The 27071-nt window shown below is 38.7% G+C and overlaps 1 protein-coding gene across 2 annotated transcripts; it reads left to right on the top strand.

Moving 5' to 3' along the window:
• The first annotated feature begins 5346 nt into the window (after positions 1–5346).
• On the top strand, positions 5347–15288 carry LOC113725568 (indole-3-acetaldehyde oxidase). 2 transcript variants are annotated; one of them, XM_027248817.2, is made up of 11 exons: positions 5681–5803; positions 6121–6196; positions 7664–9358; positions 9922–10181; positions 10296–10505; positions 10625–10843; positions 11617–12582; positions 13325–13420; positions 13626–13724; positions 13895–14084; positions 14753–15288. In XM_027248817.2, exons 3-11 carry the CDS (start codon positions 7687–7689, stop codon positions 14962–14964), a joined length of 3924 nt encoding a protein of 1307 aa, XP_027104618.2. In that variant the 5' UTR covers positions 5681–5803; positions 6121–6196; positions 7664–7686; the 3' UTR covers positions 14965–15288. The 2 variants fall into 2 exon arrangements, with proteins under 2 accessions (XP_027104610.2, XP_027104618.2); XM_027248809.2 differs by lacking the exon at positions 6121–6196 and having other exon boundaries at positions 5347–5803.
• The last annotated feature ends 11783 nt before the right edge of the window (positions 15289–27071 follow it).

Consider the following 27071-nt stretch of genomic DNA (forward strand, 5'->3'; position numbering starts at 1 on the left):
ATTCAAACGACCAAAATTAGCAATGGAGCCAAGCAGCAGGCAATTCCAGCAACCACCGTTTAGAATTCGAGAAACAATTCAAGTACTAAAACTCAAAAGTCAAATAGGCAGTCATGCACATAGGATTAAGAAATTTAAAGCAACACCGCAACCAGTACCACTGGTGTACACACAGGGAGGAGTTAAATCAAACGGACAACCCAAGAAACTAACGCCACTAAATTCCAGCAGAGGAGTACTTTAGTGAGACCAATAAGGAAACCCAGCAAAGGATATTCAAAACAGGCAGGTAATAGGTGTAATGGTACCTCCACCGTGGTGATAGAGAGAAGGAAAGAGAGAGAGACGTGACCGTGGGTGGAGAGGAGAGAGTTGATGGAGGTGCTCGACGGTGGCCGCAGGCGCGCGTGGGCAGCGGTGGCGGGCTATGGGAGTAGCACTCTGTGGGTGGCTGCTGCTGCATCAGGGACTGTTAGCGGCTGGTAGGCGAGCTGGTTTGCGTGAGGGAGGAAGCGGCGCGAGCAGTGATGGCAGTTGGCGGACGCGGCGTGCGGCGTTGGCGAAGTGAAGCTAGTGGCACGCGGCCTGGCCTTGAGCGGGTGTCGTCGAGGTGGGTCGGACTGGAGGGGTTGCGCGCGAATCGAGGTGAGGTTGGGGAGAAAGAGCTGGTGGCTTGGTACGGCGCTCGATGGCGATGCGCGCGAGGTGGGCGAGCGCGAGTGGACGGTGGGCAAAGGGATTCGGACGACATAGAAGGAACAGGGGAGAAGGAAGAAAGAAGAAGAAAAGAAAGAGGGAATTTTTTTTTTTTTTTAAATTCGCATCTTGAAAATCTAAGCTACGGTGAAATAATGAAAAAAAAAAATTTTTTTGAAACTTTTTTTTTTGAAATTGAGAAACCTAGCTACGGTTGAAAAAAAATTCTTCTTTTTTTTTTGTTTTTTTTTTGTTTTAAAAAAAATATTTTTATTTTTTTTAATAATTTTTTTTTCAAATTTTATTTTCAAAATTCAAAATTAGAGATTGACAGAAAATTAATAACCGTTCTTGAGTTTAGAATACTTACCTTTCCCGTGAACGTGACGCGAGCACGTCATGAAGGCACGGAATCTGGAGCTTTCCAGGTTACTTGACGCGGGCACGTCAAGAGGGTAAGAACCCTTTCTGACGAATCTGATCGTGAGCTCTTCATATGTCATGACGCCAGCGCGTCATGTCAGAGAGATACCTATGAATCATCAAAAATGAAAATTGAAACCAGAAATCAGTCAAACTCAAGAAAAACATATTTAAACTAACAAACAAAATCGAACAAAAAACTGAAAGAGATTGGGTTGCCTCCCAATGAGCGCCTCTTTTTAATGTCTTTGGCTAGACATTATCATATTTTGTTCATGGAGGATAAAATCTTGTGGCTCGTCTTAATGCTTCATCCTCTATATAATCCTGTTAGCCCTCGTAAATAGAGTAATCCTTGGGCACACGAGCTACGGTCTTCCATGGACTAGTTGATGGCGCCATATAATCAAGCAGTGATCTCCATTCTTCATCCACTCCTCCATCAAAAGCATTCAACGGTTCAAGATATTTGACCATAGCTACTCTTAACTCATTTCTGCAATGAGACTCAAACACTTCCGGTATAACAAAATCAATCTCATTAACAGAAATTATAGAGTAAGAGTTAGAGGAATATAGATTAAGGGATTGGGTGGGTGTCATCGCATTTAGTAATTGCTCACTGGATTCGTTCACTAGGATAATTTGATGTTGGAGTCTCATGTCTTCCACTTCAACTTTCTTTTCAACTGCATCTTTGGATCCTCCTTCTTGAGACTCTTGCAGTTCCATATCACTTGTCAGGATAATTGCACTCTCACCTTCCTTAGAGTCATTGACGGTCTGTGAGGGCAATTCTGACATGAATGACGATTGTTGAGACTCTTGCTGTTGAAAACTCATTGGCCCCTTTTCATAATTAACGTTGGAGTTATCCTACCATCCTTGATCATACCGGTTTGAATAAGGGTCATACCACGTTTGAGATCGAGGTGAAGAATCTCCAAAATTTTTTTTTGAGATAGTCACTCAGGTAGTCTTGATATTCGGGGCACATACCGGTTGAATGATCCCTGGCATAACAAATTTCACAGGTTGCAGCAGCCATTCTTTCTCTAAGAGAGTTTAGTGCCTCTGAATATGCAAACTTAGAAAAAAAATAAGCTTTATTGCCTTCCCTGGAAACAAAATCCAGTCTATCACCAAAATACGGAGTGTTAGAAGCTATAAACTATATAAAAAAAAATAAGAGAAAAAAAATAAAAAAAATAAAAACAAGATGAACTAAAAAAGAAACAAATTAATCTGGCACCAATCCCCGGCAACGGCACCAAAAATTGGCAGGTTGTCGAAGCCTGTGCAATAATAAAACTTGCTCAAACTAAAAGTGATTTCTGTAGATAGCGGTGAGCAGAGTCGAATCCACAGGGATGGGGAGTAATTGTTTCCTTTAAAATTCACAGTGACAAGGGGAGTATTTTTATATCAGGGGTGACAATTTAAGCAATTCAACCAAAAGTAAAATAATAAAAATAAAACAGCTAACTAGAAATTAAAAACAATTTACTAAAATCAAATGAGTGTTAATTAAGGATCTAGCCAAGAAATAACTTCAGCAATGGTTCACCTAATTGATCATCGATGCACAAGCAATTCCAATCATTTATTAATAAATAGGTTATAACTGCCAAACAAACGATGACAGTCAACTCCCATTACTGTGTCGGTGATTAAGGTACGCCCGTTAACCACTACTCTAATTGAGAAATAATCTTAGGTACGACCGTAAGATTTAATTCTCCAATTGCCTTACGTATTAGAGGAGCCCTATTCTAACCAAATAACGCACTACCAGGGTTATTTTAGATTAGCCCACGTATTCCCCTGACACAAACCCAATCATGTCAGTTATCACTATTTTGAGACAATTAAACAATTACGGATTTAACGTCCCAATTGACAATAGATTACCAAATCAACTAATTATCCGGATCCAAGACAATCAATTAATTAAATACCCGTGAGCATAACAATCAAGAAATACGCGAATACCAATAAATAGAAGGAAAAGATTGAATTAAATCAATCTCACAATTTTTAGGCGAACCAGAGCTTTCGTTGTTTCTTGACTAGAGTGAAGAGATTAGCTCATGTTTAATGCGAGGAACCCACACGAAATTGAAGAGAGAGCTGCGGCCATCAATTGAGGAAATGCCCAAGTTCAATTCGATCAAAGGAATAAAGAAAACCGAAATTGCAGCGGATGATTTAATGCGTTAACTTGTCTGCTCATACCAAGGAAGAAAAAGAAACTGCTACAAGCTAAAAGGAAGGAAAGTTAAACTTTTCTCCCAATTCTTTCTCCTGACATCCGTGGAGAATCATTACCCCAAAAGGTAAGGAGAAAAGTCAAAGATGAAGCTAAAGAAAAAAAAGGTACAGCCGCTCCGCTCCCCTCCAGTCCTCTGCCCTTTTTTTGGTTTTTATCCCCTGCTTCTCTAATGCCTCCTGCGGTGGCTCTCCAGCCAGAAAAGGAACCAACCTTTCTTCGGTTCAGCCCATGCCCAAAAGAAAGGGCCCAAAGATTTTTTTCTTTTCCAAAATTGCCCCTGGGACAAGCGTTGCTATTTGCAGTCCTTTTCTGTCAAATTGGTACTTGTTATCATATTTTTGTTCTACTTCCTGAAATAAATGCCAAATACTAAAAGTGAATAGAATCCAGCAATTAATCCACATTGAGTCAGGTAATAGGGGAAATTAATAATAAAATAAATAATAAAATCGCACCCTATCAGAAAGTGACAATTTTAAAAATTTAGTGATGAATCTATCTTACTTCCTTTAGAATGTCCTTATTGTACGCTCTTAAGGAGCCAAATACAAGTTAATAGACATTTTTTAGTGAGTTAATCTTATATATATTGACAGTATATATATTATCACAGTTGGATGCATAACACGTATGCAAATTCAAATTCATATTATATATCATGCATTCAATGATAAAAGTATATACATTATCAGTGTATAGAAAATTATTCTTTTTTTAATAAGCATTTAACTGCACATTATGTTTAAAAATTAGTTATAAACCTTATCTCGAAATCAAGCAGCCGCTATGGGAATCCGCAATTCATTCCCTCCTGCTTCAACCTCCCTCTTGGGTAATACGAATTGTGTGACGAAATATTTTTGGCTTCTGTTGCAGGAAACAAGGAGAAAATGTTAAGAAGTTGGACCTTTTTCCAGGTTACGTTCATAAGTTTCAAATGTTTTATTTTGCTATGCCTATTGGGAGGAGCAAGAGAAGGAAGATTAAGCATTTTTTTCAATTTTAATTCCTTCATTTTATTTTACAAAACTATAGGGATTTATGATTTTTGAGAGAGATATTTTCGCTTTTGATTTTCTTTATTTCAGTTTTTGTTAGTCAAACGTCCTCAAGTTTGGTTTACTTTTTCTCTGAGCTTGGTAAACTTGTGCCAATTTTTGTACAAGTTGAAATCGACAGTGTTTTTTATAAATCTGAGTTTATGTTGAATTCGAATAGCCTTATTCGTAACAGTTAAACTCTTTATCATTTTTGATATAAGTAATTTAGCAGAGGTGCATAGCTTTCAAGGCTATGACAAATTGGCAGCAGTTAATGGGTTAATGATTTGAAATTGTTAGTGCAAAAAAATGTTCTCATACTAATGTGTTTGAATGCATGCATGGCATATTACGTGGACCAGTATTTAAGGCACACCCTAATGTGTGTGTAGTTGACTAGAAATGTATTTATCAAAATTATCATTTTATAAAAAAAATTTTATTGGTCAAATTTTATTATAATCTAAATAATTGTATAGAAAGATGATGGAAGTTGAGGGGATATGTAGACATTGGTGTGAGGAAATTGTAATTAGTGGGCTATCTGCTCATGGTGGAGAATTATTTTTTGGAAATGAACTCAGAAAAATTTGTCCTTATAATTAAGGGTATTTACACTGCATATTTTTAACACACAGTGACTCTCATTCCTAAGTGAAATATCAGCAAAAGGGTTAAATTCTTTTTTTTTTTTTGGGTTGAATTCAGTTTCTCAAAAAAGAAGGAAATTGAAGTTAATTTGAACAAAATTTAAGGATACGAGAATGCAATTATTACTAAGTCTAAGGCGTCCACAGCAATAGATGATGTAGGTTCCACCATTTGAGTCTTTTAGGTCTCTTTGTAGGAAAGAGTACAGTGGATTCGACTCCGATTATGATCCTCACGTTGGAAGTAGGATTCAAACACATAATTTTTTTATAAGAAAATAATCCATTATTATGAATTGAACTAACTTGTGTAGAATTCAAACACAAACTTTCGTAAGAAAATAAGTCATTGTCACAGATTGAGCCAACATGCGTCTGACCAATGAGTCATTATTTTCGTTGGCCTCACATGTCTAGCAGTTAGTCCTACTAGAATGCAGAAAGCTACGTGCTTGTTGAGGGTTCTTTAGCCTATACATGTAAGCTTTTGAGTTCTCTGTCATTCACTTAGCTTCCATTTCCACTTGGGATCGGTTCGTTTGACTCAGAAATGGAGGAAAATGGGACTACAACTCCACCATCAAAAGCTGGCAATAGCAATCTTGTGTTTGCAGTGAATGGAGAGAAGTTTGAGGTGGCAAATATTGACCCTTCAACAACTTTACTTCAGTTCTTACGTTATCATACTCGTTTCAAGAGTGCCAAGCTTAGCTGTGGTGAAGGTATCTACTTCTATCCATTGATCCGTTTCTTGAGTTCTTAATGAATTTTTTAAGTCCCTGTTTATCAGTTTCTATTTGCTGCGGTGATTTGTTGAACTGTTTTAAGGTGGATACAGAAAGCATTAAAAAAAAAGATCCAAAATCAGAATGAATGATTGAACATTTTTGTTCCCCTTCATATGATGAGTGAACTTCTTGTTCAGGCTGACTAATCATTATGTTGCAGTTTTTCCTTCCTTTTTTATTAATCTCTTAGTTTCAGCTTCTGATAAGTTTTTGAGGTTTCTTTTGTTGAGGCTGGTGTTGTTGATGGCTAGGATTCATAGGTTGGTTCCATTGTAGGAATCGCTAATCAATTATACTTCAGAAGCAATGATCTTCATAACATTTAAGGTAAAGTACTTTTTATCCGTGATTTGATGCTTTATTACATTACTCTATGGTTTAAAAATCTATATATGATTCTCTCATTTCTTGGATTAAAGCATCACGGTTAATTTTCGTGTTAAACTTAATGGTCAATATTAGATAGCCAAACAAAAATTAATAAATTTACAAATTCACCTTCACTACTTTTTCTTTTTCCATCGGGAGAGAAAAGATGATTTTAACAAATTGTACTTTGGCCTATTAAATCGTAAAAAATCTTAATTTGCCCCAAATACAAAAAAGAAGAAAGGAAAATAAAAAATAGAAAATTTGGTTTCCCTTTCTTCTTTTTGGTATTTGGGGTACATTAAGATTTATTACGATCTAGTAAGTCAAAGTACAGTTTTTATAATCATTTTTTTTCTTCCGAAAGGAAAAAGAAAAGGGGAAAGAGAAGGGAAAAAGAAAAAAATAGTGAAAGGGTGAATTTCCATTTCTAACTGTGATGCTTTAGTCTAGACAATGAGGTGGTTATGCATAGATTCTTAAACTGTAGGAACATTATCTAGTAAAGCGCCAAACCACGAGAGGGTAAAAAGCAATTTATCTTAACATTTCATAACCAATTAAACAGATTCTCTAGAATTCAATTTTTGGAGTTCAAATTGAATAAGCCAATGCTCAAATTGAATAAGCCAATGCCGAACAGAATGGTATGTTATTGGATGCCCTTCTGATAGAGAACAGAGGTTAGACTATGTTAGTAACAAGTAAACCTTTTATCTGTATGAACAAATATTTTTAGTGTTTATTGTCTTTCATTCAACATGTTATCAAGGGCAAATATTACGATATTCTGAATTCTATATTATGATTCAGATTAAAGTTTCAAGTATCTACCGGCTTTACAGGATCTTTAACTTCTTGGTGACATTAGCTGCTTTCCTTTTGTTAACTGCAAAGATTCTAAACACACCAACTCTAATTCACTGGACATGATCTTCGCTGTCGTGGAATTACATAATTATTTTTTGGTACATTAAATTCTGGTTCTCTGACATAGTTGCCTTACTTCAATGTAAGTTTTTTTGTGATGAAAGTTGAATTGCCTTCATACAACGTTCAATGCCGGGACGTTCTGCCACAAAATTTGTATGCATGGTCATTGCAGTGAATCTGAAAAGACAGAATCCGAGAGAACTCGGCTATCTTATGGCTGACTTTTCTTCAACTGTTTATAGTGCTTTAGTGCATTTGCTTTAGAAATATTTTGACATAATTTATTTCGCATTTTCTTCTACGGAATTGGTAGCAGCTTAACATGTTCAGTTTTTCTTCTAGATAGATATATTCAACAGAATTTAACTTAGTTTTTAGTTGCTTTACGTGACTATCGTGTTAGAACTTAGACGAAAGCTAATGTGGTCACATGCATTGCTTGTTAAAGCTGTTCACCAAACTGATAGTCTGTTCATTTTTTTAATGGCACAGGTGGCTGTGGTGCTTGTGTTGTTATGCTGTCTAAATATAACCCTGAGCTTGGTCAAGTTGAAGATTTCTCTGTGAGTTCATGCCTAACACTTCTTTGCAGCGTAGATAATTGCTCAATTACTACCAGCGATGGACTTGGAAATAGTAAAGATGGTTTCCATCCAATTCATCAACGATTTGCTGGATTCCATGCTTCTCAATGTGGATATTGCACACCTGGAATGTGTATGTCATTTTTTGCAGCACTTGCGCAAGCTGAAAAAGCAAACAGGCCAGAACCTCCACCAGGATTTTCCAAGCTGACTGTTGTTGAGGCTGAAAAGGCCATAGCTGGAAATCTCTGTCGCTGTACTGGATATCGACCCATTGCTGATGCCTGCAAAAGTTTTGCTGCTGATGTTGATTTGGAGGATTTGGGACTGAATTCCTTTTGGAGAAAAGGAGAGCCAAAGGAAGTTAAATTAAGGAGATTGCCTTTGTATACTCCAGATGGTAAGTTCAGTAGATTTCCAGAATTTTTGAGAGGCAGGTCGAAGTCAGCAATGATCTTGCACTTAAAAGGCAAGTCCTGGTACAGTCCTACTACTATTGAGGACGTTAAAAGCTTGTTGAACTCTAACATGATTGAGGATAATATGCAGATAAGGCTAGTAGTTGGTAACACTGGGATGGGTTACTATAAGGAACTAGATAACTACGACAGATACATTGATCTCAGATATGTACCGGAGCTTTCGACAATAAGAAAAAACCACCGGGGAATTGAGATTGGGGCTGCTGTGACAATCTCCAAAGTTATATCGTGTCTGAAGGAGGAAGGTAATGTATATTATTCCTCTGATAGCAAGCAGGTCTTTGAAAAACTTGCTGACCATATGGAGAAAATTGCTTCAGGGTTCATTAGAAACTCAGCGAGTATTGGTGGGAATTTAGTGATGGCACAAAGGAAAAGTTTTCCTTCAGATATAGCTACTATACTTCTTGCTGTAGGTTCTCTTGTTAGCATAACAAGCGGCCACAAGCATGAAAGCCTTACATTGGAAGAATTTTTTTCAAGACCGCCTATGGACTCGAGAAGTGTGCTACTCAGTGTCCACATTCCATCTTTAAAACCAAAAGGAAGTGGTTACAGCAATGAATCTAATTCCAAGTTGATTTTCGAGACCTATCGTGCTGCACCACGACCCCTGGGTAATGCTTTGCCTTATTTGAATGCTGCATTCCTGGCTGACGTATCTCCTCAAGTAAATGGACTCATAGTAAATGATATCCAATTGGCTTTTGGTGTTTATGGGACTAAACATCCAACACGAGCAAGAAAGGTTGAGGAATACCTTTCAGGGAAGATACTAACTGCCAGCATTCTATATGAAGCAGTAAAATTAGTTAAAGCAGGTGTAATACCTGAAACTGGCACTTCACATGCTGCTTACAGGACGAGCTTGGCTGTTGGTCTCCTTTTCCAGTTTCTTTTTCCATATGTCAATGTTGGTTCTGCTATTTGTGATGGTCTATCCAATGGATTTGCTGGCAATTTGCTGAAGGACTCTTCTGAAAACCATAAAGAGAATTCTCTGCATCAATCGGCAAGTTCAAAATTGTTGTCCTCTGGGAAACAGGAGGTGAAATCAAGTAAAGAGCACTATCCAGTCGGAGAACCAACGACAAAGTCTGGTGCTGCCATCCAAGCTTCTGGTTTGATTTTCTTTTCATTTTACTGGGATACTTAGTACATCTTTGAATTGGTAGGTTTAGTGATTTGTCAGATTTTAGAGTTATAATATGCTGGAAATGTGTTAGTTTTTCTTTTCATTTTTAAACATTTTACAAAATTCACTTTAGGCACATGTCTCCATATTAGCAGAATACACTGGCTGTGTCAAATAAATGTTTTAACGTGTCCTTTCTTTTCACAGTAGTTATGCCTATGATTTTCAATCTTGTTATTTGATGCTCGGACTAAAATTTGGTTTTCAAAAGCCTTCAAAACAAAACCTTTCTTTAGATAGCTAATTGTAGTCCATCTACAAGTATGCATACTGTGTTATTGGGAAATCACATTTTTGCTTCTTGGGGTTTAAGGGTCTGGTGTTCAAGATTTTGATGGTCTCATGCCAAGTTGTTTCTAAATAGGCTCTTAACTTTCAATTTATCAATTTTATGCTCTCGGACCTTATATTCTTGTTCTTAGCTTCCCCTTTTTCCATTATATATCATCATCAGTCTTCAAATTTGAATTTCTGGAGATTGATTTGCAGGAGAAGCTGTATTTGTTGATGACATTCCGTCACCTCCAAACTGTCTGTATGGCGCGTTTATCTATAGTACTAAACCTTTAGCAAGGATAAAAGGTGTGGAATTGATACCAAACAATCGAATAACCGGGGTTGCTGCTCTTATATCTTATAAAGACATTTCAGAAAGAGGGGAAAATGTAGGATCTATGACAAAGCGTGGTTTTGAACCTTTATTTGCTGATGAATTTACCAGGTGTGCCGGAGAGCCAATTGCATTTGTGGTAATTCTATGCATCCAGAATCCCCTCAGTTAATTGCAGATAGCCCTCTCATATTATGCCAATGAGTCTCATCATATACTGTTTATGTCTGTGTTTGGAACAAACTTTTTATAGGTAGCAGAATCACAAAAGTCTGCCGATCTTGCAGCGAGATCAGCTCTGGTCAAGTATGACACTGAAAATTTGGATCCACCAATTTTAACTGTTGAAGAAGCTGTTGAGAAGTCAAGTTTTTTTGAGATCCCTGCTTTCTTGTATCCAGCACAGGTTGGTGATTTCTCCAAAGGAATGGCTGAAGCTGATCATCGGATTCTTTCTGCTGAGGTAGTAGCAGTTTCTCATATCAATTGTTTTGCCGCATTTTCTTGAAGTGTTCTTCATATTCTCAAGAATACTGAAAAGCCATGCTAAGTTCCAAGTTTATCTGCTTATTTAATTTACAGATCAAACTTGGGTCTCAATACTATTTTTATATGGAGACACAAACTGCACTAGCAGTGCCAGATGAAGACAATTGCATATTAGTTTATAGTTCAACTCAGTCTGCAGAGCATATGCACATTACAATTGCAAAATGTCTGGGCATTCCTGAGCATAATGTCCGTGTAATTACAAGAAGGGTCGGCGGAGGCTTCGGGGGCAAGTTAATGAGATCAATGCCTGTGAGTATCATTAACCCGTAGATTAAGTTTTTTCTCAATGTTTTCATAGTATATGCCTTATCTTTGAGTAATTTTGGTGTCATTCAAAATGGTCTGGTCTGTGTCAAATGAGGTGTAATTTTACAGGGAAACCAAAGATGATTCTTGCTGAAAGGAGCTTCTGCATGCATTGATGCTATCCTTGTTGATTTTATTTTGATTGTAGCTTTTCCACAATTAAGTGTTTTCCTCTGTCATCAACAACATGACAGCAGTTCCTCCATTTGCTGCTGCAAACTGACGTCTAGCAATCATTTTATAGCTTACTAGGTTAGCAAACCATCTTTTATTCTGGTGGTACTTCATAAGGAATCCATATCAGGACTGTGATGGAATAAATATGCTCACCTTTCAAATGCATTTCTTGAATATGTGCACTTCTTGAATTTGAATTTAACATTTGCAACTGTTGCATAATGGCCTTTTTTTGGGGGTGACAGTTTAGTCAGATCCTTGGCATATTTTGGCATCTATAATATTGTGTAGAAAAGATCTCTATCCTGAAATACTATCATATTCTAACAATTTTGCCTCATTCTCTCTCTCTCTCTCTCTCTCTCTCTGTTGTGTGTGTGTGTGTGTGTGTCACATAGGTGTGCTGCACAGAAATTTGCATATGCATATAAACGCTCGGACATTTTGTGATTGTTTGTTAGACCTTGTTTAAATGTGGATTCTTATGTCTTCCTAGTCCTACTTTTGTTGGTACAAAAGCTTACAACTGTGTCTTTCAGGTTGCTACAGCATGTGCACTTGCAGCATATAAATTACGCTGTCCTGTCAGGACATATCTCAATAGGAAGACCGACATGATAATGATTGGTGGAAGACATCCCATGAAAATAACTTACAATGTCGGATTCAAATCAAGTGGAAAGGTCACAGCCTTGCACCTTGACATATTGATTAATGCTGGGTTATCTGCAGAAATTAGTCCCATCTTGCCGCTTACCTTGATTGGTACCCTTAAAAAGTATAATTGGGGTGCTTTGTCATTTGACATAAAAGTTTGTAAGACGAACCACTCTACCAAATCTATAATGAGAGCCCCTGGGGAGGTTCAAGGATCTTATATAGCTGATGCTATAATGGAACAAATTGCATCAATGCTTTCTATGGAGGTAGATTCTGTTAGAAATATAAATCTTCATACATTTGAAAGCCTTAAAGTGTTCTATGGGGAGGCTGCAGGTGAAGCACTAGAGTATACTTTGACAGACATGTGGGAAAAATTGGGTGCATCTTCACGTTTAGTCCAAAGAACGGAAATGATAGAGCAGTTTAATCGGATCAACACATGGAAAAAAAGAGGTATATCACGGGTTCCAATTGTGTATGGAGTGGCGGTAGTGTCAACGCCTGGCAAAGTTAGCATCCTTTCAGATGGATCTATTGTTGTAGAAGTAGGAGGAATAGAAATAGGCCAGGGTCTCTGGACTAAGGTAAAACAGGTGACTGCATATGCTCTCAGTTTAATTGGTTGTAATGGGACTGAGAACCTAGTGGAAAAGGTACGAGTTGTACAGTCAGACACTTTAAGCTTAGTGCAAGGGGGTTATACTGGTAGAAGCACAAAATCTGAATCAAGCTGTGAAGCAGTCAGATTATGCTGCAATCTCTTAGTTGAACGTCTTGCCCCGCTCAAAAGTAAGTTGCAGGAACAAATGGGTTCAGTTAACTGGGAAGTCCTGATAGTTCAAGTAAGATGCTTTTCCCAGCTTCTCGATGGTATAACTCTAGATGTTAATTTGATCAAAGCTCTGTTGTGTTTCATTTGTGAAACAAGCTTCTTGTCTTCATCCAATATCTGCTTGTCATGTAGAATTCTTACTTCAGAAACTTATAGATTCCATAACCAGTAGCTACATCAGTTCTATCAATCAAGTTCTAATGAAGCTTTTTTTTCCCGATATCTGGGATTGAACAATGAGGCCTATATTTGCATTAGTATCAAGTGATTAACCAAAAAATCTAATAAAGTATCTGGAACTATAAGCTCTAATAGAATTTCCAAGTCTGGAAAAGGAATTTTCCAATTAAATGATTACAGAATAAACACTTCATATATCAGATACAAATCATTGCTAATCTTTAAAAAATGAATTAATAGGCTATTTTGTTCAAGTATGTTTTGAGAGCTGCTGAACAACATTTTTGGAAACCTAATTTAATCTTCCGTTGCTAGAGAATTGAACATAGTCGAATGGTCAAGGGTCTCTAGTTTTCTTCTTAGGATGAGGATCTAATCCTTACAGTCTCCCTAATCCCCTTCCCACTTTTTCTTTCCCGGCCTTCCCCTTCTTTTAAAACAACCAAAAAGGAAAAGAAAATTCTTTCTTTGCTACATTCTGGAACCTGTCTAGGATTACTGGTCACACTAAATGTTTCATAAATTGTTGCGACTTTTTACACATTTCTCATTTGGGACTTCTCTGACTGTAGGCATATTCTCAATCTGTGAACTTGGCTGCACATTCTTACTATGTGCCTGCATCCAATTCCATTCATTACCTGAACTATGGCGCTGCGGTTGGCGAGGTAAATTTGTTTCCCTCTGCATTCTCTGTGAGACCATGACAAAAATTTATCTTACAAGCTATTCATAGTACTTTAAATGATGGATATTAAGTAATGCACCATTTTGATTGAGCAAGCTACTCTTACATTGGAGAAATCATGGAATAGTTGTCTGCTGTGGCCTAATGATGAATGGCGTGAAATGATGAAGCTGTTTTAATTGCAGGTAGAGATAAATATACTGACCGGAGAAACTAAAATTCTGCAAGCAGATATTATCTATGATTGTGGAAAGAGCATGAACCCTGCAGTGGATTTGGGACAGGTTAGTTATTTGTTTCTTAATAATTATCCGTATCTACTGTGATTGCTAATGCTCAACTTTATTTTTGGATTACATTTCTTGTTAGCGTGATTCAATGTACCTTAAAATTTATTGAGCAAGCTGAGCTCATGAAGAATGATAGACTATGTACTGAGATTCTCTTCTTTCAGATTGAAGGAGCTTTTGCCCAAGGAGTTGGATTCTTTATGCTCGAAGAGTTCGTTATCAACGCAGATGGATTGACAATTTCAGATGGCACATGGACATACAAGATCCCAGCAATTGATAACATACCGATGCTGTTGAATGTTGAAGTGGTAAATAGTGGACATCAGGAAAAGCGTGTTCTATCATCTAAAGGTATTTCTTCAAGTTTGTTAACTGTGTCAAAAGTAATATAATTGAATTTTTACAAGTATTGTGTTCTTTGGGGCTTTCTGGCATCACATGCTGGCTAAATCTGTTGGAATCACAACTTCAGAAATGACAAAGGGAACAGGATGGAGAATTATTTTCACTGTTATTTTCCTAATCCAAACTAAAAAATTATTTACACTGTCTTAGAACGCCCCAATGCACTACAGAATATTTGTAATCTACTTTTCTTTAAGTAATCATTCAATGATCCAAACAAGTAAATCTTAGACAACAAAGCTCGTGGTGCTGAAACCATACCTAGTTGTTTCAGCGTTCAATTGAATGTGGCTAAATGTATGATCCACCAGACTTGAGCTATTTGACTGTTCTGGTTTAGTTGAACTTCTTTGTTCAGAAGCAGAGCTACCACATTGCTAATCCAGGAATACAAATGGATGATTTATTTGTTAATATCAAGAACTATAACTGTTTTAGAAAAAAAAATGTAATGGGAAAATAGACGTAAACTTCTCACCCTTGCAATTGATGTATGAAATGAGCAGTCCTAGCAAATTGAGGTGGATAATTTGACTGGTGCACATGAACAAATCTGCACATGCAAGCAAGATAAATTTGTATCGATCTTTAACCTGGAATTGACCATTGTGTAGCCTCTGGAGAACCACCATTGGTTCTTGCGGCCTCAGTACATTGTGCAACGAGGGCGGCAATTAAAGAAGCCAGGAAACAGCTAAATACTTGGAGCAGACTCGATGGACCTGATTCAGCATTCGACTTGGATGTCCCAGCTATTATGCCTGTTGTGAAGAAAGCCTGCGGGTTGGATAATGTCGAAAAGTACCTGGAAAGCTTGCTTCATTGATTTGATGGTCCACAGGAACTTTAGCGTATATGACAATCATAGTTATAGTCGTATGGAAATATGCATGTTGTTACTCTCCTTAAACGATAGTTTATTCATCATAAAGAATGATAGTTATGGGCTCCTGTTTGATCAAATATCATTGCCTTGTCATAATTGCCCAATTTTCATATGTGCTGATCTTGTTATTCTCTGTATTTTTAAGTTGGCTATTGGTACCAACGCTGAGCCTGTTGCTTGGTAAATGACTGTGTGAATCACTGAGGTTGGAATCCAATGGCTATGGGAGGGCTATTAGAGTCTTCCTTATTATCAGGTTCAGAATTCGAATCGTGTATCTAACAGTTGGAGATGAGAAGGATGTTGGATAGGGTAAGAGGGTTTTAAGAAAAAATGACTCTTCTCGTGTACTTTTGTGTTAAATTAAATTCATGCAATAATGTAAACAAACTGTCATCTATGCAGCTCCAAAAAAAAAAAAAGAAAAACACTACTATCACCCATGCAACGAGCGATTACATCTCTCGCAAACTTATTATGACCATGTAAATTTTATTAAAAAAAAAAAACTTGAAGGATAAAGGGCTACCATCTTGCTAGCTTGCAGGCGATTAATTCAATATTTCACTCAAGAAAAATTCTAAGTTCATGGTTTTATCACATTGTCATGAGAATGGAATCATTACATCAATAGAAAATCAAGCCAGTCATGAGTAGATTGCCAATGACACATTTATATGTGGAAGTGCCACTATCCCCAACCTATATTCCAATGGTGCCACATTAAATATAGTAAATCAGTAGTAAATAAGGCTGAATTTGAGTCTTAATCCCAAATAACTGTGGCAACAAAAAAATACAGTAATTACATTACAAAAGTTAAAAGAAGGGAGTTGTTGATATAGCAATGATTTTATATAAATCAAGTGATTAAGATTTTAAAAAATTTACTCTTTAATGTGAAAAACGACAAAACGAATTATCACCTATTTCTTTTATTTGGATTTTTCTTTCTTTCTCGTTCTCCGAGATAGCTACCTGAGGCATAAGTGACCGTGAGTTAAGTCATCTTCGTTTCCCTTTCTCTCTTGCAAGAATTGGAGCATCCCGGAAATTAAAAAGGGTCAATTACATTTACCTCCCATAAAGTTATAGAAAATTACAAATCAAACTCTTACGTTTGAACAAAATATAAAAAATTGACAGGTGTCGAACCTGTGTAATAATAAAAACCTACTCAATAAAAATATAAATTTTGTATATAGCAGTGAGTAGGGTTGAATCCACAGGGATTGGGGATAATTTGTTTCTTCTAGAGTTCAGAGCATGGGGGATTTTTGGAAAATATAAATAAATAATTAACTAAATCAAAGCAACACACGAAAATAAATATGAATGAACAATAATATATACGACTCTAACCAAAGGTGCAACTTTTCAGATATGGTCCATTCAACTGATCATCGATGCAAAATAATTCAATTATTCATTCATAGATTGGTTATAGTTGCTATACACACAATAAACAACCAACTTTTCCTCACTTTTTCAATAGTCAAGGTACGACGGTTAACTATTTCCCTAACAAAGGAATAACCCTACGTACGACCGTAGGATTTAATTCCTCGATTACATTAAGAATTAGAAAAACTCAACCCTAATCAACAAACACGTTACGAGAGTTTGTTTAAATTAGATCATACGTTTCCCTAGCATAGGACCAATCACACTAGTTACCACTGGTATTAACCAATTAAACAATTATGGATTTAACAGGTTAATTTGACAGTAGATTATTAGGTTAATTCGAATATCGGGTCCTTGACATTCAAATAACACAACAATCATACGAAGTTAAATCAGAAAACATACAAATACCAGTGAATAAAAGAAATAAGTACAATAATTTGATCTTACAGATGTTTGGAACCGAGTCTTCAAATTGACATTCGACTAGAAAATGGAGATTTAGTTACGCATCCTCAAGGGAAATCCACTGCACTCCATTGATAACAATTGGTTTTTTTTTTCTCTAAAAACTAATGAAAGAAGACCAAGAAGAAAGACAAGTGACAGCCGTGATACTTCAAAGAATCCCTACCGAAATTGTTGCTGGCCAACTCCTAATCAAACGGGAATCCGACTTTTTCTTTCCCTTTTTGTTTCCTACTTAACATCAACTACTAATAATAAGATATATTCCCCAAAATAGATAAAGGAAACTATTAAAGATAATTTTCAAAATTTCTTAAGACTAATAATGAAAATTAAAGTTATCAAAATCTTCCTCCAAAGATGTCCATATTTGACTCGGGCTTGGAAACTGACCCCGAACGTGCGAATCCCAAATTAACTGGAAAACTGCCACTTAATCACGTTTTGTTCTTTTTCCTACAATTAGCACCATTAATCACATATAGGTAGAATCCATCAATTAAAACAATATTTGGTTACAATTAAGAGGAAAATAATTATAAATTAAATAACAATTTTGTACCCTGTTAAAAAGCGCCATCGAACGCTTAAGTTTGTAATGCATGATCCCTCACATTAGTCAACTAATGGCAACGTTCCAAATTCATAAAAGTCAGCATTAACTTTGTACCTTGTCCCTAGACTACCTAAAATTCCATTACTGTAAGTGTATAGGTCGTATACAAGTATAGAAAAGATTTTGAGTGTTGATCCCACACAGAAGATTAATTAACGTATCAATATTTATTGAACTACTCTACTATTTAGACTATTGTCAGTGCAAGCAAATAAATATATACTACATATAATAAACGAAATGAAAATCACAAGCTAAAGCTCCTAGGGATTAGGTTTTCTCACTACCTTTTCTAGTTAAATAATCCGATTAATTGAGTTTTATCTTTTTAACTAAATAATGGTGTAATTTTTTAATATATGTGATACCCACTTTCGCAATTATATTTTCTATACCCATAATTAATCTATGTTTACTTTCATGGTTATGAAACTAGTTATAAACTCAATAGGGCTCGTGAAATTACATGGTTAAAATCATAAAAATATACCTCTAATTTTGTGAGTCTACAAAAGTGTATCAAATCTGGCTACGACTAGATCTTTCCTAGGCAACTAGATCTTGTCATAGGGGGAGGGAGAGAGGGGTAGTGATGGGAGAGAGGGGAGAGGAGGGGGAATGAGAGGGGAAGAGGAAGGAAGGGGAAATGGGAAAGTGAGGAGGGGATGAGAGAAAATAAAGGGGTGGTGGCTGGTGGCGCAAGAGGAAGGTGGCAATGGAGGAAGAAAGAAGAAAAAATAAGGGGCTGGCGTCTGCGTGGCAATGGAGGAGGAAGGAAGAAAAAAAAGAAAAGGAAAAAGGAAAAGGAAAAGAAATTGAAAAAATTAACAAAAGATTAGTTACCGATACCACTATAGGTCAAAAAGTGTTATTCCATTCTAGTATGAATCACAATGGGGAGTTATGTGGACATTTTTTAATAATAGAAGAGTTTCGGAGGAAACCACTGAAAATGGGAAACCACATATAGTGACTAGTGGGAGGACCACTGAAGCTTAAAGTTTTTGTGGCGACTTGGCTATTGAATTTATTGGATTTTACCTCTAAAAAAAATGAGTACAAATAACATTTCTAAAAAAAAAAAAATCCAAATTCCAAGCTAAAAAATGGCGCTCCACAATGAACTCCACCATACTAGCGTCAAAACCTCATAACCATATAGATAAAGAGGGAACCCCACTGCCATATAGGATGGTCGTCCGCCCATGTGCGGCATGGGGATTGGTTGGTGGTGATGATGTGGGACTTCAGGCCAGATACTTTTTCTCATCCTTTTTTTTTGCATGGACCTTAATTCTTTTTTCCTCAAAAATAGATATGCTGATGCCATCATTGTTTCTTTTCCCGTTAGTCGTTAGTCATTAGTCATTAGTCATTAGTCAATTTTTGTCAGAGTTACTTCTTGGTCAATGGTGAAATTACGCTTTTCCCCTGAAGGCTTTATTTTTTTTACTTCTTTTGCTGCTTTTGTATTTGTTGGTAATACTCTGTGCGTGTGTGTCCATCTTTGTCAAATGCCTTCTACCGCCAAATTTTCATTGTCCGAGAACAATTGTTTTGAAGGCTTGCTTTCACTCTTAACAATCTGACAGCTCATCTTTGTACGGCCATGGTAGGATATCTCGTAACCATTGGACAAATCCTTCGGTTTTCTATTGGACGTTTCTTCTTTTTGGGTTCCGTTTAGGTTGTTTCTCTTCATTCCACCTTCTGCTCGCTGGTTTTTGCTATCACTTGTTTGCTGTGTTTATGGTGAGTGTGCTCTGTCCTCGTTCTTGCAGCTCTGTTTGTCTTATATTCTTTTTGTTTTGTATCTTGTCCTGTTTTTTTGCTTTTAGGTGGTTACTGTTGCATTTCCATCTTCCATAAACACAGGTACAGGTTCTTGCTCTTTTTTCTATTTTTTATGGTGAGGAAAGGTAGTGTTGCCTGTGTTGATGTTGTGCATGTTTATGTTTCTTTTACTTCCGCAGGTTTTCTGCCTTTTCTCTCGTTTTTAAACTCTTTTCACCTATTTCTTAGTCATTTCCATCATTCCAACCTTGCCTTGTGCCTTCTGTTTTTGTTCGTTTGTCAATTTTCTTTAACCTTCTTTCTTTTTGCACTTTATTTGTTTGATGTAATGCTTGTTCGTGCCATTTGTAGCCTGTTTTCCCTTTTTTTACCTTCTTTTCCATGTTCTTCTTTCTTGCTTCTGTTGTTCTGTGCATGCTAAAGGTTTGCTTGTTTTTTTGGATCCTATAGTGGTTGGTTGCGCCGGTCTTATTTCCCTTTGTCTTCCTTTTGCTTTGGAGAGGTGTGCTTCCAGTCGATGCTTATTTGAACTAGTTCAGGTTTTTAAACTATTTTGAACTCCTATTTTTTCCTTTAAATAGATTTGTTCTGCCTTGTCCTTTTTCGTGCTGTTCTGCATTCTTTTATTGTTGTCTTGCTGTGTTGGAACTTCTTCTTGGAAAAATTGCTCTAGCCTGTGTTGTATAGCTTTGTTGCGTCTTTTAGGTCAGTTACTGTTTAATTGTATCTATTCCGTTTTTTCTCCTGATTGTCTTGTGCTTTGGATATTGTTGAGTCATTTTGTTTTTGGTTGTTGGTCTTAGTTTATGTTCTTGAGTCTTCCAATCTAAGAACATGGATAAGAATGCAAGGCATCGTAAACGCTATGCGGAAATGCCAGAGCATGAAAAGGCCGATCTTTTGCGCCATCGTCGTGATGCTAATGCTGCAAAGAAAAAAAGGCTTTCAGTTCCTGATATTGGTCATGAAAATGGATCGCCTCCTAATGAGGAAGAGAGTAGCCGACATATTGGTCAAACCTGTCTTGGTTGTGTTATTCCTAGTGGTCCTTCTCGACATGGCGATGGTAGAGATTATGGCCAGTCAATTCGAACTTTGCCGGACTCTCTTAGTAATCTAGGTATTACTTCGAGTAATGGGTGGGACACTGGGGATGTTCATCAATCAAATTGGCATTTTAATGCTGAATTTACTGCATTAGATCCTCAGAATCAAACGCTCTTCTGTCTTGGACTGCATCGTCTATTTCTGTCTTCTTTTCCTAGTGGTACGGGTTGAATTTTTTCTGCTTGTGTACATTGTGCAACGAGGGCAGCAATTAAAGAAGCCAGAAAACAGCTAAATGCTTGAAGCAGACTTAAGGGACCTGATCCAGCATTCGAGTTGGATGTCCCAGCTATTATGCCTATTGTGAGAATGCTTGTGGCTTGGATAATGTTGAAAGGTACTTGGAAAGCTGGCTTCATTGATTTGATCATCCACAGGCAATTAATCTCTGTATATAAGCTATAACAATCATAGGTATAGTTGTGTATGGAATTACACATGTTGTTACTCTCCTTGAATGATAATTATTCATCATAAAGAATGATAATAAGGTCTCTTGTTTGATCAAATATCACTACCTTCTTATAGTGTCAAATTTTCCTATGTTCTTGATCTTGTTATTCTCTATATTTTAAGTTGTTTCTTGGTTCAAACTCTAAGCCTGTTCCTTGGTAAATGACTATTCTATAGTGCACTTCTGGAGGGGAAAAGAAAGAAAGGAAAAAAAAAAGGTTTGAAGGATGATGAGCTACCATTTCATTTTATCATTTAATCATTTTATCATACGATCATGGGAATGAAATTATTACATCAATAGAAAATTAAGGCACTCATGAGTGGATTGCCAATGACACAATTATGGAAGCACCAGTATCCCCACCCTATATTCCAATGGTAGTACATCAAATGTAGTAAATCACAAGTAAATAAAGCTGAACTTGAATTACCATCTTCATTAACTCCATTGGGGGTTCCTGGCAATGGCTTTCTACATTAGTTTGCCGGCGATTAATTCAATAGTTCACTCAAGAAAAATTCTGAATTCATGGCTTTGTCATTCGGTCATGAGAATGGAATATTTCATCGAGCTTAAAGAATTCATTTGCCTCAGGATGGGCCTGCCTAGAGATCATTATGGCATGTAGTCAAGACTAGAGGCGGCAATTTGGATCAAAATCCATTTATCCATCCATTTGACCCTTAATTAAATGGATTTGGATTGCCGATTTCCAGTGGTGGCTTTAAATGGTTTGACCACTTAAATTCACTTAACTTAATGGTTTTAAATGGATTATCCATATAAACCATATAAAACCAATTACTTAAAAAAAACGTCAAACCCTCTAACTCTGAAGATCCAAACCAACAAGTTCTGAAGTTTCTCACCTCCTTAGTCCTTTCGAGATTCAAACAAGGGAAAGCCACAGAGACAAAAATGAGGTGAGAGAATGAGACTGTTTAGACTATCAGAGATTAATCGAAGTGAATACCCATTCAGAATTGAAGCAATGTCCTTGAAGGCATCATTTTCTTCGATATAAAATTATAAATCGATTCCTCAGCCAATAAAGCCAATTGTGGATATTCTTCCTCCACAAGCCCCTTAAGACAATAAAGCCAGTGCTTTTAATTGTTGTTCTTCTTCCAATCTCCGCTCATGGACCGGTGATCGTGACTCTTCTTATCTCTAAGCCGTTTAATCCCACCTCCATCTGCATCGTATTTGAATATTCCATAATACCCCAGTAATGATGCCCTAATTTCTCTTTTTTTTTTTCTAAATTTTTGGTAACTGGTAAGATGAAGCCCTAAATTGTCTAAGCGACGTTCTATTTAATTCTTCAATTAGAGCACTTGATTTAGCCAGAGTTTTGAGATGCTGGTTATTAGTATACCATAAACGAAAGCAACCCTTAGTTTTTGATGATGTTAAAGGTAGTATGGAAATGTTGGCCAATGGGTCGACATGTATGAAGATGTACGACCCGGACATTCTACAACTAGTGCGAGATTGTAGAATTTTGTTAAGATTTGAGGATTAGATACTTTGCGAGCTTTAATCCATTTTCTTCAGCAAACGGAGAAGAAGACAAATAAGAAATAGAAAGAAGAAAACAGAAGTGGAAAATAAACCAAAAAGATAAAGGAAGGAATTTCCTATTTGATAGTTAAATGGATAATTGGATATCCATCATCCATTTGGATCCAATCCACATACAATCATTTACTAAATGGATTTAAGTGGATTAGACCATTTAATCCATAATCTATTTATGTGAAACCAATTATAATCCATATATCCATTTTGACACCTCTAGTCAGGACATATCTCAATCGAAAAACTGACATGATAATGATTGGAGGAAGACATCCCATGAAAATCACTTACGATGTCAGATTCAAATCAAATGGAAAGGTCACAGCCTTGCACCTTGACATGCTAATTAATGCTGAACTCTCCGCAGAATTTAGTCCCAACATGCCGTTAACCGTAATTAGTGAAAATACGTTTGCCTAATTTTGTTTTGAATGAAGGTAGTTAACGAATGTAAGTATGTTGGATTCAATTGATTTCTAGGTTTTTCTCCGACATACTAGGAAACCCTTGCGGCTAGGTTTTGTTTTGATCCTGATGACGGCTGCGGCGGCGAAGCCGCCGGAGCGTGGCGGCCAGATTGTGGCCCCTTCGTTTGCGGCAGTAGTTGGCCGTTCCAATGATGAGATTGGGGTAACGCTGGGTGTTGTCTCAACATTCAGAGGTGAGCCTTCTCTTCGTATCTCTCGCCAGGAGATTGAGAGTTTGGCTGCTCCCTTCCACCAGGCTCTGGTAGGGAGATTCAGTGCGGGCAGGCCCTCCATGGAGGCCATACAAAAATTCTTTGTGACGCTGGGGCTCAAAGGACATTGCTCAGTGGGCCTCCTGGACGAGAAGCACGTTCTGATTAGACCAGTGGTGGACGATGATTATACTCGCTTGTTTGCTCGCAGGGTCTGGTTCATAGGTAAGTCACCAATGTCGATTTCGAAGTGGAGCATGGACTTCAGGTCTGGCCAAGAGCTTTCAATTGCTCCAGTTTGGGTAAGTTTCCCAGGTCTGCCTATTCCCTTTTTCCAAAGGAATCAGTTGATGCAGTTAGCCTCTACGTTGGGGCACCCCCTCAAGTTGGATGCGGCAACCGGTGATCTTCGTCGGCCCTCTGCAGCGCGAGTGTTGGTAGAGGTAGATATCTCTTTGCCTCTTGCTAAACGCGTTTGGATAGGAGATGAGGAATATGGATTTTGGCAGCCCGTGGACTTTGAAAACATTCCTCCTTACTGCTCTTTCTGTTCCAAGTTCGGTCATCAGCAGGACAGTTGTTTTCGGAGGGATCCTTCCCTGCGGCCTGTGAAGGTGGGGCGGGCTTCCTTGAAACTTCAAGAGGTTTCTGCGCCTGTCACGAGTTTGGATAAGGGTAAAGCTAAGCAGGGTGAGCCTGGTATACCTGCAGCGTCGTCAGGTAGTGTTGGGGAAGAGGTAGCTGGGCTGTTGGCTCCAGTCCAGAAGCAGCTGCTGCTCCAGGGAGCGGTATTGGAGGTGCCGGTGGAAGCAGCGGCTGGGCAGCAGTTTGGGGAGGTCGAAGTGGAGGTTGATACTACTTCTGACCCTGTGAAGGTTTTGGAGGATGAGGGGATGGAGCAGGATATGGGGCAGGCGCCCACAGTTGTGGATGATGCGCATCAAGATGTCGGTTGTGGAGGAGTGCAGGACGTGGGGATGCAGCAGGAGCAGCAGGGTGATGTAGAACTGGGTGATAGTTTGGAGATTATCCTCCCGCATGCTGCTGAGGTGCGAGGGGATGGTGTGGATGGGAGCAAACCAGATGATGTTGAGGCGCGATCTGTTGCCCTTGTGGGAGATCAGACGGTGATGTCCAGCAGTGACGAGGAGGCCCTTTCAGTGGGCTCCTTATCCCCACGATTTTCTATGGAGCTGGTGCGAATCCAGGATGCAACCATAGTGTCAACAGCTGGAGTTATTGACAATTCGGTGGCGGCTTTGAGGAACAAACAAAAAGGTAATCGTGCACATTTTCCCTCTGACAGGCAATTACGTTCTAAATTGATAAATTCACAGAATTCCCTTCCTACTTTGTCCAATGATTAAAGGTCTATTTTGGAATGTTCGGGGCATTTCTAAAGCTCCGAAATTGAGAAGGATTAAAAAATTGATTCGAATGAACAATCTCCAATTTTTGGCTTTTTGTGAACCTTGGTTGGAGGTTGATAAAGTTGAACAGTATAGACACAAATTAGGTTTTCATGGAGTGGTGCATAATGTGGTGGGTTCGATCTGGGTTTTCTTCCAAGAGCCTTTTTCTGGCTTGGTGGTTGGAGAGAGCCCCCAGCATGTGTCAGTGCGATTTTCTCACGATCATGTGCCGGGCTCCCACCTTGTTGTCTCCTTTGTGCATGCGCGATGTACACCTGTGGAGAGGTGTGAGCTATGGGAGGGTTTAATGCGGGATAACCCAGGTTCCGCTGCATGGCTTGTGGGTGGGGATTTCAATGTAATTTTAGATGCTGAGGAGAAGAAAGGGGGTCGGGCTTTTAATCCTGGTGAAGCTATGGAGTTTAGACAGTTTATTAATGAGGCTAATCTCATGGATGCCGGTTTTTCTGGGGCTCAGTTTACCTGGTGTAACAATAGACATGGCAGGGCAAGAATCTGGAAAAGATTGGATCGGGTTTTGGTGAATGAAGGTTATTCTGACACGGGGATGTCATTGGCGGTGTCGCACCTAGCCCGGGAGTCATCAGACCATGCTCCGCTCCTTCTTTCAGTGTCAACCAGATTGGATACTAAGCCGAGGTCGTTCAGGTTCCTTAATGTCTGGACGAGGCACGAGGACTTCTTGCCTATGGTTCAGGATTCTTGGGAGCAACCGTGCGTTGGACCCCCTTTGCAAGTTCTCTGTTGCAAATTAAAGCGGTTGAGGGGTACTATACGGGATTGGAGTAGGAGGGTTTTTGGGGATATTTTTCAGACAGTTAGGTAAAAGGAAGAGGAGGTGCGGTTGGCAGAGGTCCGTGTAGAAAGCGATGATTCAGATGCTGCTAGGGTGCATTTACATCTTGCCAAAGGCCAGTTGCGAGCGGCCTTGAGAGTGGAGGAGTTGTTTTGGAAGCAGAAGGCTCGGGTTAGGTGGCTTCAGGAGGGAGATCGAAATACAAGGTTCTTTCATTCTGTCGTCAAAAATAGAAGAGTACGTTCGATCATTCACAGGATTAGAAATGGGCAAGGGGAGTGGGTGGAGTCGGATGATGGGATTAGAGCAGAGGCGATACGGTATTTCGAGGGGTTGTTTACGGATCAGCGTCCAGCATCTTCTTCTGAGTTGCTTCAGCATATCCCAACAATTTTGACTGATGAGGAGAATGATTTGTTGGAGCAGTTTCCCTCTGCGGTGGAGATTCGAAATGCGGTTTTTGCGATGGATGGGGAGAGTGCACCGGGGCCGGATGGATATACGGGTAAGTTCTTTACGGTTGCTTGGTCAGTTGTCGGTGCGGATGTTGTTAGCGCAGTGTGTAGTTTTTTCTGTGGGGCGGAGTTGCCTCGGGCTATTACAGCGACCTCCATTGCACTCATTCCTAAGGTTGGGCACCCACAGGATTTTTCTCAGTTTCGCCCGATTAGCTTGTGTAACTTTGTTAACAAGTTGATTTCGCGAATTTTGGCGGATCGCTTGGCCCGAATCCTTCCAAGGATTATTTCCCCACAGCATAGTGGTTTTGTTCGGGGGCGGCTTATATCGGATAATTTCTTGCTGGCACAAGAGTTGCTCTCTAATATAGGGAGGACCTCCAGAAATGCCGATGTAGCTCTGAAATTAGATATGTCAAAGGCTTATGACCGTGTTTCCTGGATTTTTTTGACAATGGTTTTGAGGAGATTTGGTTTTAGGGAGCAATGGATTGATAGGATTTGGAGATTGGTCTCGAATGTTTGGTTTTCGGTCCTAATCAACGGGGCCAGTGTGGGTTTCTTTAAGTCTACGCGAGGGCTTCGTCAAGGGGACCCGTTATCCCCAGGTTTGTTTATTATTGGCGCTGAGGTGCTGTCCCGCTCTTTGAACCAGTTAGTGGAGCATCGGGAGTTCAAGTGCTTTTCAGTTCCGCGGGGCTGTCCTATGATCACGCATCTCAGTTATGCAGATGACGTCCTGGTTTTTTCAGGTGCTTCATCCGCTTCGCTGAGATGTGTTATGCAGATTATTGGAAAATATGAAGCAGTTTCGGGGCAGGAGATTAATGTTCAAAAGAGCGGGTTCATTGTGCATGCTAAACTGCCTAGTCAGTGTGTGGCAAGGATTCAACGGGTAACTGGTTTTGGTCTGAAGTCGTTTCCCGTGCGTTACTTGGGGTGTCCGCTTTTTGTGGGGTGCCGGAAGTGTCTATACTTCATGGAGCTGGTACAGTCAGTTATTTCAAAAGTTTCTTCATGGCGGTCCAGATTTCTATCCAATGGGGGTCGGATTGTACTCATCAAACACGTGCTTTCAGCAATCCCAACTCATTTATTGGTAGCTTCATGCCCTCCAAAGGGAGTTCTAGCTTTAGTTGAACGGGCTATGGCAAATTTTCTCTGGGGGGAGCGGGAAGGTGGCCTCCGACATCATTGGATTAAGTGGGCAGACCTGTGTGCCGACCCGTCACAGGGCGGGGTTGGTGTTCG

Source organism: Coffea arabica, chromosome 1e, assembly GCF_036785885.1.
Source record: "Coffea arabica cultivar ET-39 chromosome 1e, Coffea Arabica ET-39 HiFi, whole genome shotgun sequence".
NCBI classification, from domain to species: domain Eukaryota; kingdom Viridiplantae; phylum Streptophyta; class Magnoliopsida; order Gentianales; family Rubiaceae; genus Coffea; species Coffea arabica.